At 42.0% G+C, this 15293-nt stretch overlaps 1 protein-coding gene across 5 annotated transcripts in view; it reads right to left on the bottom strand.

The window, feature by feature from the left end:
• The window catches only part of Prom1 (prominin 1), a 121899-nt gene that overhangs the window by 5329 nt on the left and 101277 nt on the right, over positions 1–15293 (bottom strand). The window contains exons 17-26 of one of the 5 annotated variants that reach the window (XM_045161859.1): positions 14930–15076; positions 13461–13532; positions 12372–12464; positions 11837–11854; positions 10516–10569; positions 6319–6399; positions 6138–6206; positions 5464–5556; positions 2746–2861; positions 1738–1806 (exon numbers count right to left, since the gene is read on the bottom strand). In XM_045161859.1, coding sequence (XP_045017794.1) covers positions 1738–1806; positions 2746–2861; positions 5464–5556; positions 6138–6206; positions 6319–6399; positions 10516–10569; positions 11837–11854; positions 12372–12464; positions 13461–13532; positions 14930–15076 — 812 coding nt within the window. Of the gene's footprint in view, positions 1–1737; positions 1807–1840; positions 2473–2745; positions 2862–5463; positions 5557–6137; positions 6207–6318; positions 6400–10515; positions 10570–11836; positions 11855–12371; positions 12465–13460; positions 13533–14929; positions 15077–15293 lie in introns of those variants that run through there. The other 4 variants (XM_045161861.1, XM_045161863.1, XM_045161862.1 and 1 more) reach the window with 4 other exon arrangements.

The raw sequence follows: 15293 nt of genomic DNA, 5'->3' as shown, positions 1-15293 counted from the left end.
TCCTATGAAAACCCCAACCCGAGTCTTTTTCCCAGAAACTCCCTCCTGCTGCTCAAGAGTTTTGCTTTCCTTTCTTCTCTCACATTCTGTCCATTAAAAAAAAATTCAAAATCTTACTCTCTGCTCCATGGATTTCATTTGCTGATATTCATATGACAAGAATTCAGAGGCCACTTAATTCATATGAGATCTTGATCTTCTAAGTGCCCTCACTCTTGAGTTACTGCCCACCCAAGAGCTAAAATAAAGATATGATGCCTCAAAGACATGCCAAATCCCAGAATCAGTGGGGTGATGGGGTGTGTTTAGTATGGATAAGACTCGTAACTGTCACTGAAGAAGCTGCTTCAAGGACACAAGAAGGGCCAGCATTGTTATTTCTCTTATTGAACAAAGCATTTCAGCCTGCCCTTGAGACTGTATTATGGAATGCAAAAAGCACAGAAGACTTCATGTGTCCAATGGACCATTGAGGAAGTGAGAGGGAGTCATGGAGCTTTGTTGGCAGTTGGGGTGACTGGGTCCCTGAAGGTAAAAAGTCAGGAAGGTCTGCACTTGCTAGAGATCAAACAATCATCTGACTTCTTATCTCTTGCCTAGTTCCCTAGACCTGTTTTCCATACCTCAGCCTGTCCCAGGGAGGGAGGTCTTTTTCTAGAATACTGACATTGTGGTCAAGCTTAGATCCCAGAACTTGGCATCATGGCTGGCCTCTTTCTGAGTCGGCCTCTAGTCCAGACCAATCAGCTGTCTCTCTGGTTCATCTGAGCCAGAAGGTGAAACCCATCACCAAAAGGTTATAGATGTTTTACCAGGGGAGGGCAATCTCTCTCTCTCTCTCAGCTGCTGACCACAGGTGAACCTCCAGCTTCTGGTGAGTTTCTCATCGTCTCAGCCCAGCTGGGCCTAGAGAACTAGCAGGACCCCACAATGTGAGAACACAGTGAAGAGGAGCCTATGAGAAATAAGACCTATAAGGAAACACCTGGTAGAGAAGCCAAGGTAAGGACTTCCCTGAATATGGCATCCGGGGTGTGGGGCTTCTAAACAGGATCCCCCTTGAATAATGTCACACTCACTCCTTTGCTTAGAAGGTCAGCTACATGTACATAAGGAAGACCACATCCACCAAAGAGGATGGTTCGCTATTGGGACTTCGTGTCCTGTTCCCACATCTTCTCAGTAGACAGGCTGCTGACATGCATGTCTGAAGCTCTGATGAAGCTCAGCAGAGTTTGATGGACAAGGTTTACTCAGCATTCTAGGTCCACAGCCACTGTAAACTCCCTAGCTCCAGTGAAGATGAATCCAGAAGGATTTTGGAGGAAAAAATGGCATTCTTTTTGTGATTGATTATAGTTAACTTATTGGAAGGAAGGGAGGGAAGAAGAAAGAGAGGGAAGAAAGTAGGAAGGTAGGGAAGGTCTTGAAAATCATAGTCATTTGGTGTAGAGATATGCTAAATGGAAGATGTACTTGCATGAACCCACTATGAGCTCATCATACATAGCATTTTAAGATGACATGATAGCTTAGTTGTGGCACCATTCCATTACTAAGACATCCACTGGAAATTGAAAGATAAGGCATTGGCAGAATGCTATGTAGAATGGGGATGGAGCTAGCTACAGATTATCATGCAGAGAAAAGTGCAGGACAACAGCAGCATGCAGGAAACTTAGTGATCAAGAGGAAGTTCAGCACAGGCCAGACATGCACTTGAAGACTTTGCTTTACCTTGTCATTACAGGGTTGTGAACACCATATAAATGATCTTTATGATAACCATTATTACCACTTTCCATACTGTAACAAAAATAAATAGACCAAAAACACCATGTTATCTCTAAGGTGAAGTATTTCTGTTATGGATCACAAAGACAATGTAATGGTCATGAAAAGTATGTGACAAGTTGTTACATGTGTACAGAAGTTGAAAGGGTATAATGAAACTTTTCTCAAGACAAAGATAGAAAGAGTTACTTTACAGCTCAATAAATTTAACACAAAACACATTCATCCAATAAGCACTTCTTGAGCACGTTCTCTATAGCAGTCCTCTCGTTAAGAGTCTCACATTTCATTTTTACCAGGGCATATCTGCTGCTTTTATGTAATTTTAAGATGTTACTAGTTTAACTGAGTCTATTGTGTAATAATAATAACCCCCCCATCCCATCTTTGAATATAGATCTTTTAAAAAAAGCTTACTTTTTCATGAATACAATTTCAACACTACAAAATACAAAAAGGGGAGGCAGAATTATTTACTCCTCTTATAAAACTCATCAACTACATCCCCAGACTTTTATTCCAATGCAGATGTTGACAGTGTAAACTCCAGAGAAGACACAAGAAGATGAGAAAAGTAAAACTGAAGCATGCAGCAGCACAGCAGACCACAGAGTGAGCATGGAAAACAGCAACAACGGTTATCATAAAGTGAAGTGCCAAGTCCCTGAGACTGAGGAGCTGCAAATGAGAAGAATGCTGGTTAAGAACACTGAGACAAGAGGGGAAAAACCAGAATAAGAATAAGAAGTAGCTAAAAACAATAAATTAATTAATTAGCTACCCGTAAACAAAAATATAAAACCAGAAATAAGTACATCAAAAAACACATGAGAAAGAATGACCCAGTGTTTAAACAAAAGCCAAGCTGTGTCTGGTCAGAACTCCTCTTTAACAGGTCACCAAGGAAAACCTTACACAGAAAATGCCACAGTATGAGAGCCTCGCACTTACTCATCGTACACGTCCTCTGAATCCATCCGGCGATAGTACTTGGCCAGCTTCACTGCAATGATTACAGCTGGAAATAAAAGTGCCGTAGCTTTTCCTATGCCAAACCAGAACAAATTCTAGGGGTTAAAAAAAAATAGCAGAATTAAATGCTTGAAGATGAAAAGTAAGCTTGCTTGGGGAAGATTATTGTTTGCAATTTTTAAAATGAGTTTTCATTATGTTCTTTAAAATCCCTTGAGCACAGCCTGGACCTAGCGGCAGCTGCCCACTCCTTCCTAGCCTAGCCCTGCATGTCTGCTTTGCTTGTGACCAAGTTGAGTATTGCTTTTTGGTGGCACCTCTTGACCCCAAAATTCCAGTAAACACTTTATCTATTCAATTATTATGAGATTTCTGTGTTTTCAATCTTGTTTAGGGAATTCTTCACACCTTAAGACAATATCTTTTTTTCTAGGAGTGACCTCAGTCCTGTGGAAAATAATTAAGATACAATAGAAACATGTTGAGTAGCCTGTAGTCTATTCTGCTGACAAAGTGGATGCCTGGAGCACTTCCTTACTCTTTAAAACACCTGTTACAAAATTCCAACCCCTGAAGGGCCTCTTGGCCTCCCCTCCTCTTGTTGGAAAGATGCCTGCAAGAGAGGCATTACCTGGCAGGCAGTTTGGTTTTGTGGTGGGGAATGGGAATGGGAATGGGCCCAAGGAAAGGCCAACTCAGAGCCAAGCAGGTGAGCCTATATTTCTTTAATAAAGGCTTCAGCCAGAGTCAAGAGCCAGGTCCACCAGACATGGGCCAAACAGAGTAAGTTACAGGAGGAGAGAGGCATCCAGGTGCATCAGGTCTAGGTCCATGTGCTACAAGAGCATCAGGAACACTCCTGTTGAGGACAATAAGTGACTCAGCAGAGATCCATATGGGAATGAGGAAGATGGACAGATAGATGGATGTGGTAGGTCATAGAGCTGGATGACTTTACTTATTCAATATGACTCCTCTGCACCAAGTAGTCTGCCTGGTGGTGGGGACACAGGCCTCCACTCTGGGTGTAGTTTAGCGTGTATTGGATGAAGTATCATAATGAGACAAATGTGTCAGTCAGCAGCAATAAGCTCTTTACAGGAAGAGCATCAAGTTTTGTTATGGTGAGAAAAGGGAGTGCGGTATACTCTGAAGAACCAAAACCCTTTTGAAATAAAGATACATTAGAGCTCTGGGAATGGCTCAGTGGTTAAAGGCACTTGCTTGCAAAGTCTGACAGCCTTGTTTGATTCCTCACATATCCACATAAAAGTAGATGTACAAAGTTGGCCCATATGTTTATAGTGCCAAGAGACGCATGTGCACGCTCTCTCTCTCTCTTACTCCCTCTCTCTTTCAAATACATGTAAGACGATACATTGAACGAAGTCCTGAAAACAGAATAATCAATAATAGCAAACATTTATGATGTGTCAAGAATGGTGTAAAGGACCTCACATATAATCTTTCTTCTTGAGCTGCCAAGCAGCCCCATTTCATTGCTGATGCTCATAAAATTTCAGTAACTTTGCAAAGTCAATTCAGAATTCAGAAAGTATAGAAATGGAGTTTGAATGCCAACAAGACCTAGAGGAGCTAGCCTCATAGGAGGAGGTGGTGAAGGGCCAAGACAGCCAAAGAGAGGGAAGGCGGGCAGGCATGTGTGAAGGGCTAAGGTGGGAAAACCTAGATGGATTTAAAGAAGTGGAAGAAAAGGAGTGTGCTTGGAGCAAAGGGTCAAACTAAGCACAGACTAAGGCTGGAAGGGAGAAGACCCAGTCGTGCAGGGATGACTGTGATCTTATCATGCCAGCACCAGGAAGCTACGGAAATGCTTTAAGCAGTACAAGAGAGAAGACTGGATGGTGGTGTACACTGACACAATGGAGTGAACAGCACTGACAAGTAAACCTGATTAAGTGGAATTTACCATTCTAGTAGTCCACCTCAGAGGGCTGTTAAATCAAAAATTTTGTTTAGGGCTGTAGAGATGGCTTAGCAGTTAAGGCGTTTCCCTACAAAGCCAAAGGACCCCAGTTCGATTTCCCAGGACCCATGTTAGCCAGATACACAAGGGGTGCATGCATCTGGAGTTCATTTGCAGTGACTGGAGGGCCTGGCATGCCCATTCTCTCTCCCTCCCTCTCCCTCCCTCCCTCTCTCTCTCTCTCTCTCTCTCTTTCTCTCTCTCCCTCCCTCCCTCCCTTCCTCCCTCCTTCTTTCTCTGTCAAATACATAAATGAATAAATATATTAAATTTTGTTTAAAATTTAAGTTTGATGTAGCTCTTTGGCTGTGTACATGGTTACCTAATCCTTTATAATATTAGTAATCAGCACAACAGTGACTACTTCTAATTATTCCAGGAAAAAGGCACTTTGCTTTTTTATTTTCCTCATATGTATCCCCTGATTGTATAAATGCAATGTTTTTAAAGAACAAAAAAGAATAGGCAATTGGGACTTCTCTGTTTTATTGAGCTTCCCAGGTGAGCCCTGGACTCCACCTCCTGTAGCTGAGATTACAAGCATGTACCAGAGTGCTTGACTAAATTTTAGATTTTAAGGTTTAAATTCTAAAACCATAACAAACCCAAGCAAAAAAATTAATATTGTATTATTATTATACTATAACTACAATTGTAAAGATGTTCCATTTATTGTATCTGCATTTTCTGAAAGCTGAAGAAGCTCTTACCAGAGGGTCCACGATATAACCACACAGCATGACGTCAACAACAGAATCCAGGGTGGTGGCTGCAGGCTTGCAGGAGGCCATTTTCTCTGTGATCTATGAGGTGGGAAACACAGACAGAAACATTCTCTGGGCCACCCCCATAAGAGCTCCCAAGCAGGAGACACGCCATTTACTCTTGGCTACATTCACAAGGGTGTCTGCCTGCCTGCTTGCCTGCCTGCCTTCCTTCCTTCATCCTTCCCTCTCTCCCTCCCTTCCTTTCTTCTTTCTCTTTCTCTCTCTCTTTCTTTCTTATTTTTCTTTTGGCCTCGAACTCACAGCAATCCTCCTACCTCTGCCTCCCGACTGCTCGGATTAAAGGCATGTACCACCATGCCTGGCTCCATTAGATTTTTTTTATGTGATCCCTTTGTTATCTAACAAAGGAGGTTGGGAAAAAAATAGAAGAATCCATATGACCATATGATTAAAGTCAACCAAGGGACAATGGGCTAGTGAGAGTAGAAGGTCCTGTTACCTGGAGGGCTGTCCAGAGGTGTTTGTCCCGATATTTAAAAGACCTCACTCATATTCAACTAAATTACTGGGGTTTAATTTCCTCCACATTTTACACTAGAAAATGGCTCTTCTAAGATGCAGCCCCTTTTATGTTCATGAAATATAAAACAACTTACTGCAAACTCAACCCACTGCAGGTAATGTTCAAAGTATCCAATTATCCTTCTCCCAAACTTCTTAGTTTCCTAGGAAGAAATCAAACATAAGCAAAACTATTAAAATCAACAGCATAGCTAGTTAATCACCGAATGGTCATACGTCTACTTCTCTATACTTAGGTTGAAGGAGAGAACTCACTTCCGTAGTGATGGAGGAGATGTTAGTGGAGAGGAAGTCCTGAGCAGAGTCCAAAGATGAAAAAAGCACGTTCACCTTCTCCTGGAAAATACAGCAATAACCAGAAGGGGATCAAGTGATTTAAAAAAAAGAAAATATTTAGTCAATTTTCAAATCAATTAGTCCCTAGGGAGACTGGTTCCAGGACTTCCTCTTCCCCCAAATATTCCCAAAGTTACAAATGCTCAAATCCCTTATATAAAATCATGAGGTGCTTTCATATAACCTTGTACACATTCTCTTGTATACTTTAAATATCTCTAGACTTCCAACACCCAGATGATACACTGCACTGATTATAGGAAGACAAGGAAAAGAGTATGTATGTGTTTATTATGTAATTTTTTCCCAATTATTTTGAGTCTTGGTTTGGCTGAACCCATTGATGTAGAACCCATGGTGATGGACAGCCAGCCAACTGTCCAGTGATTGGTACCCCAGTGCAATACCCTGGTCTAGCACTCTAAGGACAGGAGGTCAGTGCAGAAAGAAAGCATACTTGAGCCAGATAACTGGTTAAGCACTGCATAGCACTCCCTAGGTTAATGGTAAATTCCCAACACTGAAGAGGACATACTAGGCAAGCTCTTCAGGGCTGCCATGTGAGGAAGCATGCATCTAGTGTTTTATTGTTAGCTTATTTGTATGTGACTCTAAAAGCTGGCATTCATTACACTGTCACACAAAACCACAGCCAACTCTCAGGACAGCTTGTCACAAACAGGAAAGGGCTCCTTTGACACAGAGACCTGGAGAACATAGCCAGGCCAGTGACAAAGTTCTGCTTCAGCTCACACCCTCAGCTGAACCAGTGCTGTCCTCCACACCAAGGCGTGGATGGAGCCAGAAAAGCCACCAGTGACTCAGCTCCCTTGGCACAAGACACACCATCTACGGAATGGTACTATGGTCAGAGCTCTACAGGGATGGCCCTGAATCAGGGAAAACTGGTGGCAGCCTCACTGAAGAGAGTTGAAAAGAAGAACAGATTTTTTGACAATGGGACTGATGCCCCAAAGCCCTCATGGGCAATCTGTCCTGTTGGGTAAAGAAATCTCTTCTGAGCTGTAGCATGCTGCAGTTCTGTGCCCAAGATGAACAAACACAGCCTCATGGGCTGGAGAGATAGCTTAGCAGTTAAGGTGTTTGCCTGCAAAGCAAAAGGATCCCCGTTTGACTCTCTAGGACCCACATAAGCCAGATGCACAAGAGGGCATGTGCATCAAGAGTTCCTCTGCAGTGGCTGGAGGCCCTGGCATGCCCATTCTCTTTCTATCTCCCTCTTACTCTCTCTCAAATAAACAAATATATTTTTGTTAAAAAAGCCTCAGAACTCCATTTCTTGTGGTACCTATGGCTGGGACACCCAGTGCAGTGAGTGAATGAACCTTTGAAAATCACTTGCATCATCCCTTGCATGGCTTTTCAGGGTATGTGGAATATCTGATCAGCCCTTCAAATATAGGGACTTTGAATTCAGGTTCTAATTAATAGATTTAGGGCATGTACCAATGACACACAGACATTGTCATTCTTCCCTACAGTAGTACAGCAAGTATACTCTTCATAGAATTTGCATTATATTAAGTATTTTATATATATATATACATATATATATATATACCCACACATATATATGTATATATACATATATAAAGTATACACAGGTTATATATAAATATTCTGACATTTGAAGTAACAGACTTGCATATTCATGGAGGGTCTTGAAACCATACTGAGGTAATACTGTGCTTCTCCACCCATGATGATGAACATGGTTGGGGCCACACAACTTTGGCCAACAGAGTTTAATCAAAGTAGCAGTGCATAAAGACAAGCTATTTTTGCTTGTACCCTGAGCTTGTACACTTATCACTTGATTACTGAGTCAAAAGACTCAAGTGTTAAAACAAGACTTGGACCCTAGCTGGCGGTATAACTGAGAAGTGAGCAGATCATGCGAGTGCTAACTTTCTCATTGGATTGAGCCACTGATGAGTTTAGTGATCAGTAGGTTGTTAGGAATTAGGGCACCTTTTGCCACGATGTTTCTTCTTTACCATGGGCCTTAAAGTAATGGAAGCAGTTACTCACAGACTAAAACCTCTGAAGTTGTAAGCCAAAACAAATTCTTTCCTCTTTTAAGTTGATTTTGTCAGGAATTGTCACAGCAATGACAAGCAGACTAGCATAGAACCACAAAGAGGAAATGAGGTGACGCACACAGGAGGTGTTCCTGTAGGCTGTCTTTCAGGAGCAAGTTGTAAAGAAGCCTGTGGCCAGCCCAGCCCTGATGATGACCATCTGATAAGGAGGAGGTACTGAGACTGACATTGTTTGCAGAGCAACACTATCTCTGTAAAAGGGGTCACTGTATGTTTCAGACTTGCATTCTACACTAAAAATACAGATGTCCCTCAACTGATGAGTGGATAATAAAGACATGGCACATTTATACAATGGAGTGTTACCCAGCAGTAAAGAAAAATGAAATTATGAAATTTTCAGGACAATGGACGGATCTGCAAAGGATTATATTTAGTGAGGTATCCCAGGCTCAGAAAGCCAAATATTGCACGTTCTCTCTCATATGTGGATCCTAGCCACAAATGATTGGACTTCTATGTGAGTAGGAATAAAACTCAGTAACAGAGGCCAGTAAGCTAGAAAGGGGATATAAAGGGAATAGAAACGGAGGGATGGGAGACATAATAGGATGGTATTGTATATATTTAAGCAGAACAGGGAGTGGAAAGGCCTAAGTGAAGTCAGGGGAAGAGACTGAGTAGAGAAAAGGGGAGGAAGGGTTAATTAAAAATCTAACAAGGTATGAATAAGTCATAAGGAAACCTAATTTCTTGGACAATGGAATACCTGGGAACCATACACTGTTACTAGAAAATTTTCAGTGCCAGGAATGGGATACCTTCCAGTGAGTTGTTAGCCATGAAGGTCCCTGATGCTTCCAAAATATTACAGGACAATGCTAAAGGTCTTGGTTTCCCACCAGGAATAGATGGCAAGATCCTATTGCCGAAGACTCCACATACTTTGGCTGCAAGGTCACGGAGAAATTCTGCCAGAGGTGAGCTGAAAACCTTCTCCATGTAGACCAGCTGACAAAAAGCTGGAAAAAGCTATACTGCATACAGTTCAATGGGAGAGAGAGAAATCACCAGTGGAGATACTCAACAGTGGTCACTGAAAGCCTTAAATTTGGCTGGCCAATCCAAATGAGCCAACATGTGCAATAGTGGCATGTCTGTCATGGAGAAAACCAACTGCTCTCCATTTGGACTGGAGGCCTGATACTGAAAACCTATGACAGGGAGAGTGATGGAGCTCTAGGGGTGTAACGACTGCTGCTGTCTCAATAAATGTATATACTATGCTCACCAAACTGCCCGGTAAGCACTTTTCTTAATGTTCATACCCATATATTAATTCTACTCTCATTTTTGGCTAGAGAATCTTTTCTTTTCAGATGGGTCACCTTGAGATGACTCAGAAGGCACCATGGTGCCGAGAACAAGTGACAGAGGAATTCTCAGCACCAAAACATCTCTATTACACCTTCCCAGGCTCAAGGTCCATTGCAGAAGAAGTGGTGAAAAGAATGTAAGAGCCAAAGGAAGTCCTTGCAACATGCTGCTTCAGACACAAAAAGGCCTGGATATCCATGACCTCACAGTGCCTGACACTACCTATACAAGACCATCATAAGAGGAGGAAAAGATGATGCCATCAAAATAAAAAAGAGAAACTGATTAACAGGGGGAAGGGATATGATGGAGAGTGAAGTTGCAAAGAGGAAAGTAGGAAGAGGGAGGGAAATGCCATGGGTTATTGTCTATAATTATGGAACTTGTTAATAAAAAATTAATTAATTTTTAAAAATGGTCACTACATGTTCTAGGCTTGCATATTACACATCAAAACACAAATTTCTCCTATACATCTAATATCCTAGAAGCACTTTAAGAAGGGAAATAGTATTAAAACCAAGTTAGGTTTTTAAAATGAATAGATTGCTGAGCCACCTCTGCTCCCCACCCACCCCTTGTTTTACTTTAAATACTTATAAAAATTAACATCTCTGAAATTTTAGATGTGATACTTGATAACAAACACTGGCAGAGAAACAAAATGAATCCTTACCGGCAATCTGTTGGCTATGTGTTGGAGCCTCTGGATGTTTTGCCTTAAAGCATTCTGGTGAAGAAATGGATATTTTCAAAATTATTATAAAAGCAAAAAGATCATGTGGCTTGTGTTTTTCCCTCTCCTAATAAAACCATTAAATCTGACGTTACACTATAATGGTTTCATTCTAGAAAAAACAACAGACACAGGTAACAGTGTGCATCTTACATACCACTAGTAAGAAAACCTGAAGAAGAAAAGTCGGGAACATAATGGAAGGGTTTGGAGAACTGCATATCATATGCAAGGTGTCTATGAAACCTTTTGCATGAGTTGTGATCAGTGTGGAGGACATTAACTAAAGCACAGCCTTTCCAACCTGTGGGCATGAACTATAAGAATAAACTATGGGAACAGACTATGAAAATGAAATATGGGAATGAACTATGGCTCCTGCTAGAGGGGGCTAGCCCACTCCTGGGCTGGGTATAACATATGCCAGGAGTTACCTTTCACCTCTTGGGTTCTGCTACTAGAAGCAGTTTGCCCAGTTCTGGAGAAGAAAGTTTCAGAGGTTAGCCTTCCCTAAATTCAGAATGGTTTACCTAGTTAGTGTAAGTTGGGGCTGGGGTGGAGGTAAACTTTATCTGTAAAAAGCAAGACAGTAGATACTTTAGGTTTGGAGGGCCATATCCTATCCAAACAACTCCACTTACGGCCAATAGTGGCCACAGACCATTTGTAAATAAGTGGCCATATTTGTGTCCTGACAAGACTTTATTTGCTAAAACTATATTTCGTATGTAGACTGTGGTTTATGTGGACCACAGCTTACCAACCCAAGGTTTAGATACTGAATTCAAAGTCTTGAAGGTTTGATGTTAGAGAGGACAGACTTACATGCTTCAGCAAACCTGGTCAGCTGGCCTAGTAAGTTTCCACACACTTCTCCCTTGACAGATGCAAAAAGGCCCTCAGCAGGCACAGCAGCACCCTGCCCCTTTCTCAGTGCCAAGCTCAAGTTCCTTCATCTCCATCAACCAGGTGACAGCGAAGAGGGAATTGTTTTCACCATTGTGTCTGTTTCATTTATATTAACTTAATTTTTTTTTTATTTTTAGATGAGAAAACTGAGAAGTTACCATGCTTTGGAAAGAAAACAGTGGGATTTGAAATCAAAGATGTCTGACTTCAAAACTCGTGTTCTTTCTCTGCTACTAACTGCTTCTTACACATTAGAACCAGAGGCTAGAAGGTAGGGTGGGAGGGGAAAGAGAAAGCAGTGGCCATAGAAGCAGCCAACAAGTGAGGAGGATACAGAAAGAAAAGTACTTACCCTCATCTTCACATATTTCTAGGCAGAGTTTGGAGAAAAAGAAGTGGAGGATATGTGAAAGTTAGCTCACAGCAAAATCGTCAGCAGTGTGCTAAACACGCGGCTCGGCCACCTGCCAGCAGGGGCACTACAGCAAGGCGTGGGAGGCAGGCAAAGATGGAAACTCACAGGTTCACTCACATGGAAAGAGGAGAGGGGTTAAGAGCACAGATGACATAAATACAGTTTCATGTTTTCTTTTTAAGGCAGGGTTTCACTCTAGTCCAGGCTGACCTGGACTTCATTATGTAGTGTCAGGGTGGTCTCAAACTCACGGCAATTCTCCTATCTCTGCCTCCCAAGTGCTGGGATTAAAGGCGTGTGCCACCAAGCCCGGCCAGTTTCATGCTTTCTAAAGCCAGCTCAATGCCTGAGGCCAAAGCTCAGTAGACAGGTCTCCATAAGATGAGTGTATGTCTTCAGCTATGGGAAAGCCAACTAGGAGTACTTGGTTTGTTTACACCATAGGGAAAGACCATAGATTATTGACTGTTACCAGAGATTTTTCCATAGGAATAACTTGCTCCTGATAAATCCTGCTAAGAGTTTGTGCTTCTGTCATCAAGGAGTCTTTCAAATCTCCTCTGGGCTACAAAGAGTAAAAAAATGAAGATTGACACCATCTGAAGCATACCCTCTAAGCACAAGGCCCCTCACAGACATGACATAAACATGACACCCCCACCCCCTTGGACTGAGATGACATGGGTAGACCTAGGGGTTAATCAGGAGGGGAAGCACCCAGGCACCCTGTTCCAAATTACAGAACCACAGACTCAGCAATACGTCATACTCTGAGGCCTTCCTAAACACAAGAGACTGTGGCTTCTCTTTATCTGCCTCCCTGTGACAGAGCCACTCCATTTCCCAGTTTAATAGATGAGTGAAAAAAGCCAAAACAAAACAAAATAAGACTCAATGGGCAACTAATTTTGAATCCATACCTAAATGATGTTTAGTATATAAACTATAATAATCCCATAAGTCAGGTGCTATTGCTTCCATTTTACACGTAGGAAAACTAAAGCTCAGATGAGGGACAAACTGTGCTCAAACTCCTATACTGAGAAAAGGCCAAGTCGGGATTTGAACTTCTTCCAGAACCCAGGCTCCCTAGCACCATAGTCTGTTGTTCTTTGGAGAAGAATGAATTGGCCATGCAGAAGAGTTGATGGAGGGGAAGTTGATGGAGTCTGATGGGGTCCCTGCCCACACTTACGCACTTGCTAATGATGAAACAAAACATACCCTGTTCTCAGTTACTGCTCCCTTCACCGCAGGAAAAAGTGTGTGTGTGTGTGTGTGTGCGCACGTGTATGTGTGTGTGTGTGTGTGTACGTGTGTACACATATATGTGTGTCTGAGGTAGAATGGTTGACCAAGATGAAAGCAGATACCAAATAACAGCTGCAAGGGCCCTGGATGCACTCAGGCATCCAGACATTTGGTAATGGCTGCTAGTGTCATCATTCCATGTGCCCATGAGGAGCTATGAAGCACGGTCAGTGTGGATGACAGGAGGCTCTCTGGTAGTGACCTTAACACCACAAATACTACCACTTTCAGCCAGACAATCCATACTCACCATACGTTTTGCTGCTTCTACTACAGTCTTTGAAAATGTTTCAATATCATTTTTCATAGAGTTTGAATCAACCTACAAACGAGGTAAAGGAAATTCAGTTGTGGACATGAGGGGATATTAAACTTAAACACTATCTTGTTAACATGCTGAACATGGGTCCATAGCCATAAGTCACAAAATAGGCTGGAAACTTTTCTATAAGTGACATCTGCATTTTTATTTATATATGTTATTTTATTAAATCATACTATTCAATCATAGAAAAGAACAAAATACTGAAAGATGCTGTAACATGTGTGACTCTCAAGGATATGTTCAGTGAAAGAAATTAGTCACAAAAGTTCCCATGGTGTATGATGCATGCAAAAAGGAACAGGTCACAATAGACTGGTGGCTGACAGGATTTTGGCTCTACTAATGAGTAGAGAGCATTTCCTGTGGGGTGATGAAAACGTGTTGGAATTCAAGGTGGTAATTATGTACATTATGAATGTACTAAATGACATTAAAATTCTGGCTTAAGAAATAATTAATATTTAAATTAAATTTCAAAAATTTATGTGGGTGTGTGTGTATGTGGGTGTGTGTGTATGTGGGTGTGTGTGCACACACGCACACATGCATGCACACAAACACCCATGCCATGGAGTACATAGGGAGGTCAGAGGACAACTTCAAGGGATAAGTACACTGCCAGCCTGACGTTGGTCTAGTTGGTCTAAGATGCAGCAGGATCACAGATGCATGCACCATTTTGCTCCCTCTTTACATGGGTGCTGGGGAATTAAACTTGGGCTGGAAGGCTTTGCAAGCAAGCATCTTTAGCTGCTGAGCCACCTCCTCAGCCCCAAGAAGTGATTAGTTTTATGTTATGTGAGTCTACTTTCATTAAAAAATGTCTTCAAACCTGGGCATGGTGGCACACACCTTTAATCCCAGCATTCGGGAGGCAGAGTAGGAGGATCACCATGAATTTGAAGCCACTCTGAGACTGCATAGCGACTTCCAGGTCAGCCTGAGCTACAGCGAGACCCTACCTCAAAAAACAAACAAGCAAACAAAAAAAGTAAATAACCATACTCAATACTCTAATTGTCTCCAAAAGTTCATTGCAAGCTGGGAAGACAGCTTAGTGGGTGAGGTGCTCAGCTCATAAGCAGGGAAACCTGTGCTTGATCCCCAGTACCCATGTAAAATGCTGGCATGGTGGCACAGGTTTATAATACCAGCATGGTGGAAGTTGGAGCTCAGTGGCTAGCTAATGTAGCATAATTGGTAAATTCTAGGCCAATGAGAAAAGAATGGCAGCCTTCTTGACTATAATGTCAAGGATACCACATTTGTCTCCACACACATGAACACATGCCCGTACACACACATGAACATGCATACACCCTACATACCACATACCAACACATTCATACAGGCAAACCACCCCACACACATCAAACAAGTACACTGGCTCATACCTGAGATAAAAACTCAGCATAATCAATGCTGCTTAACCCAGACTGAGCAAAATCCTGGAGGGCTTTTTTTCCTGCCTCATCTAGCAGCACAATGTTGTCAATATTCACATCCAGGTTTTCAAATTTGTTGCTTATGTTACCAGTATGCTAGATGAAATAAAATTGACAAAGCATTCTATTATTTTATAAGTCACGTATTTAGGGCCTTAAAGAGAAGTCAGATGACTCAGGACCGCACAAGATACATATGTACTATCTGTCTTCCTTTCCTGCCTGCTCGCCTCCTCACACCCCATGGAAGTGGAACACAAAGCAAAACACGATGGCATTTTCATCCTAAAAGACCTGGGAGGGATGGGCCATG

This window comes from Jaculus jaculus, chromosome 11 (assembly GCF_020740685.1).
Source record: "Jaculus jaculus isolate mJacJac1 chromosome 11, mJacJac1.mat.Y.cur, whole genome shotgun sequence".
NCBI lineage: Eukaryota > Metazoa > Chordata > Mammalia > Rodentia > Dipodidae > Jaculus > Jaculus jaculus.
Note: the sequence above shows the minus strand (reverse complement) of the source record. Positions and strands in the feature narration are given on the sequence as shown.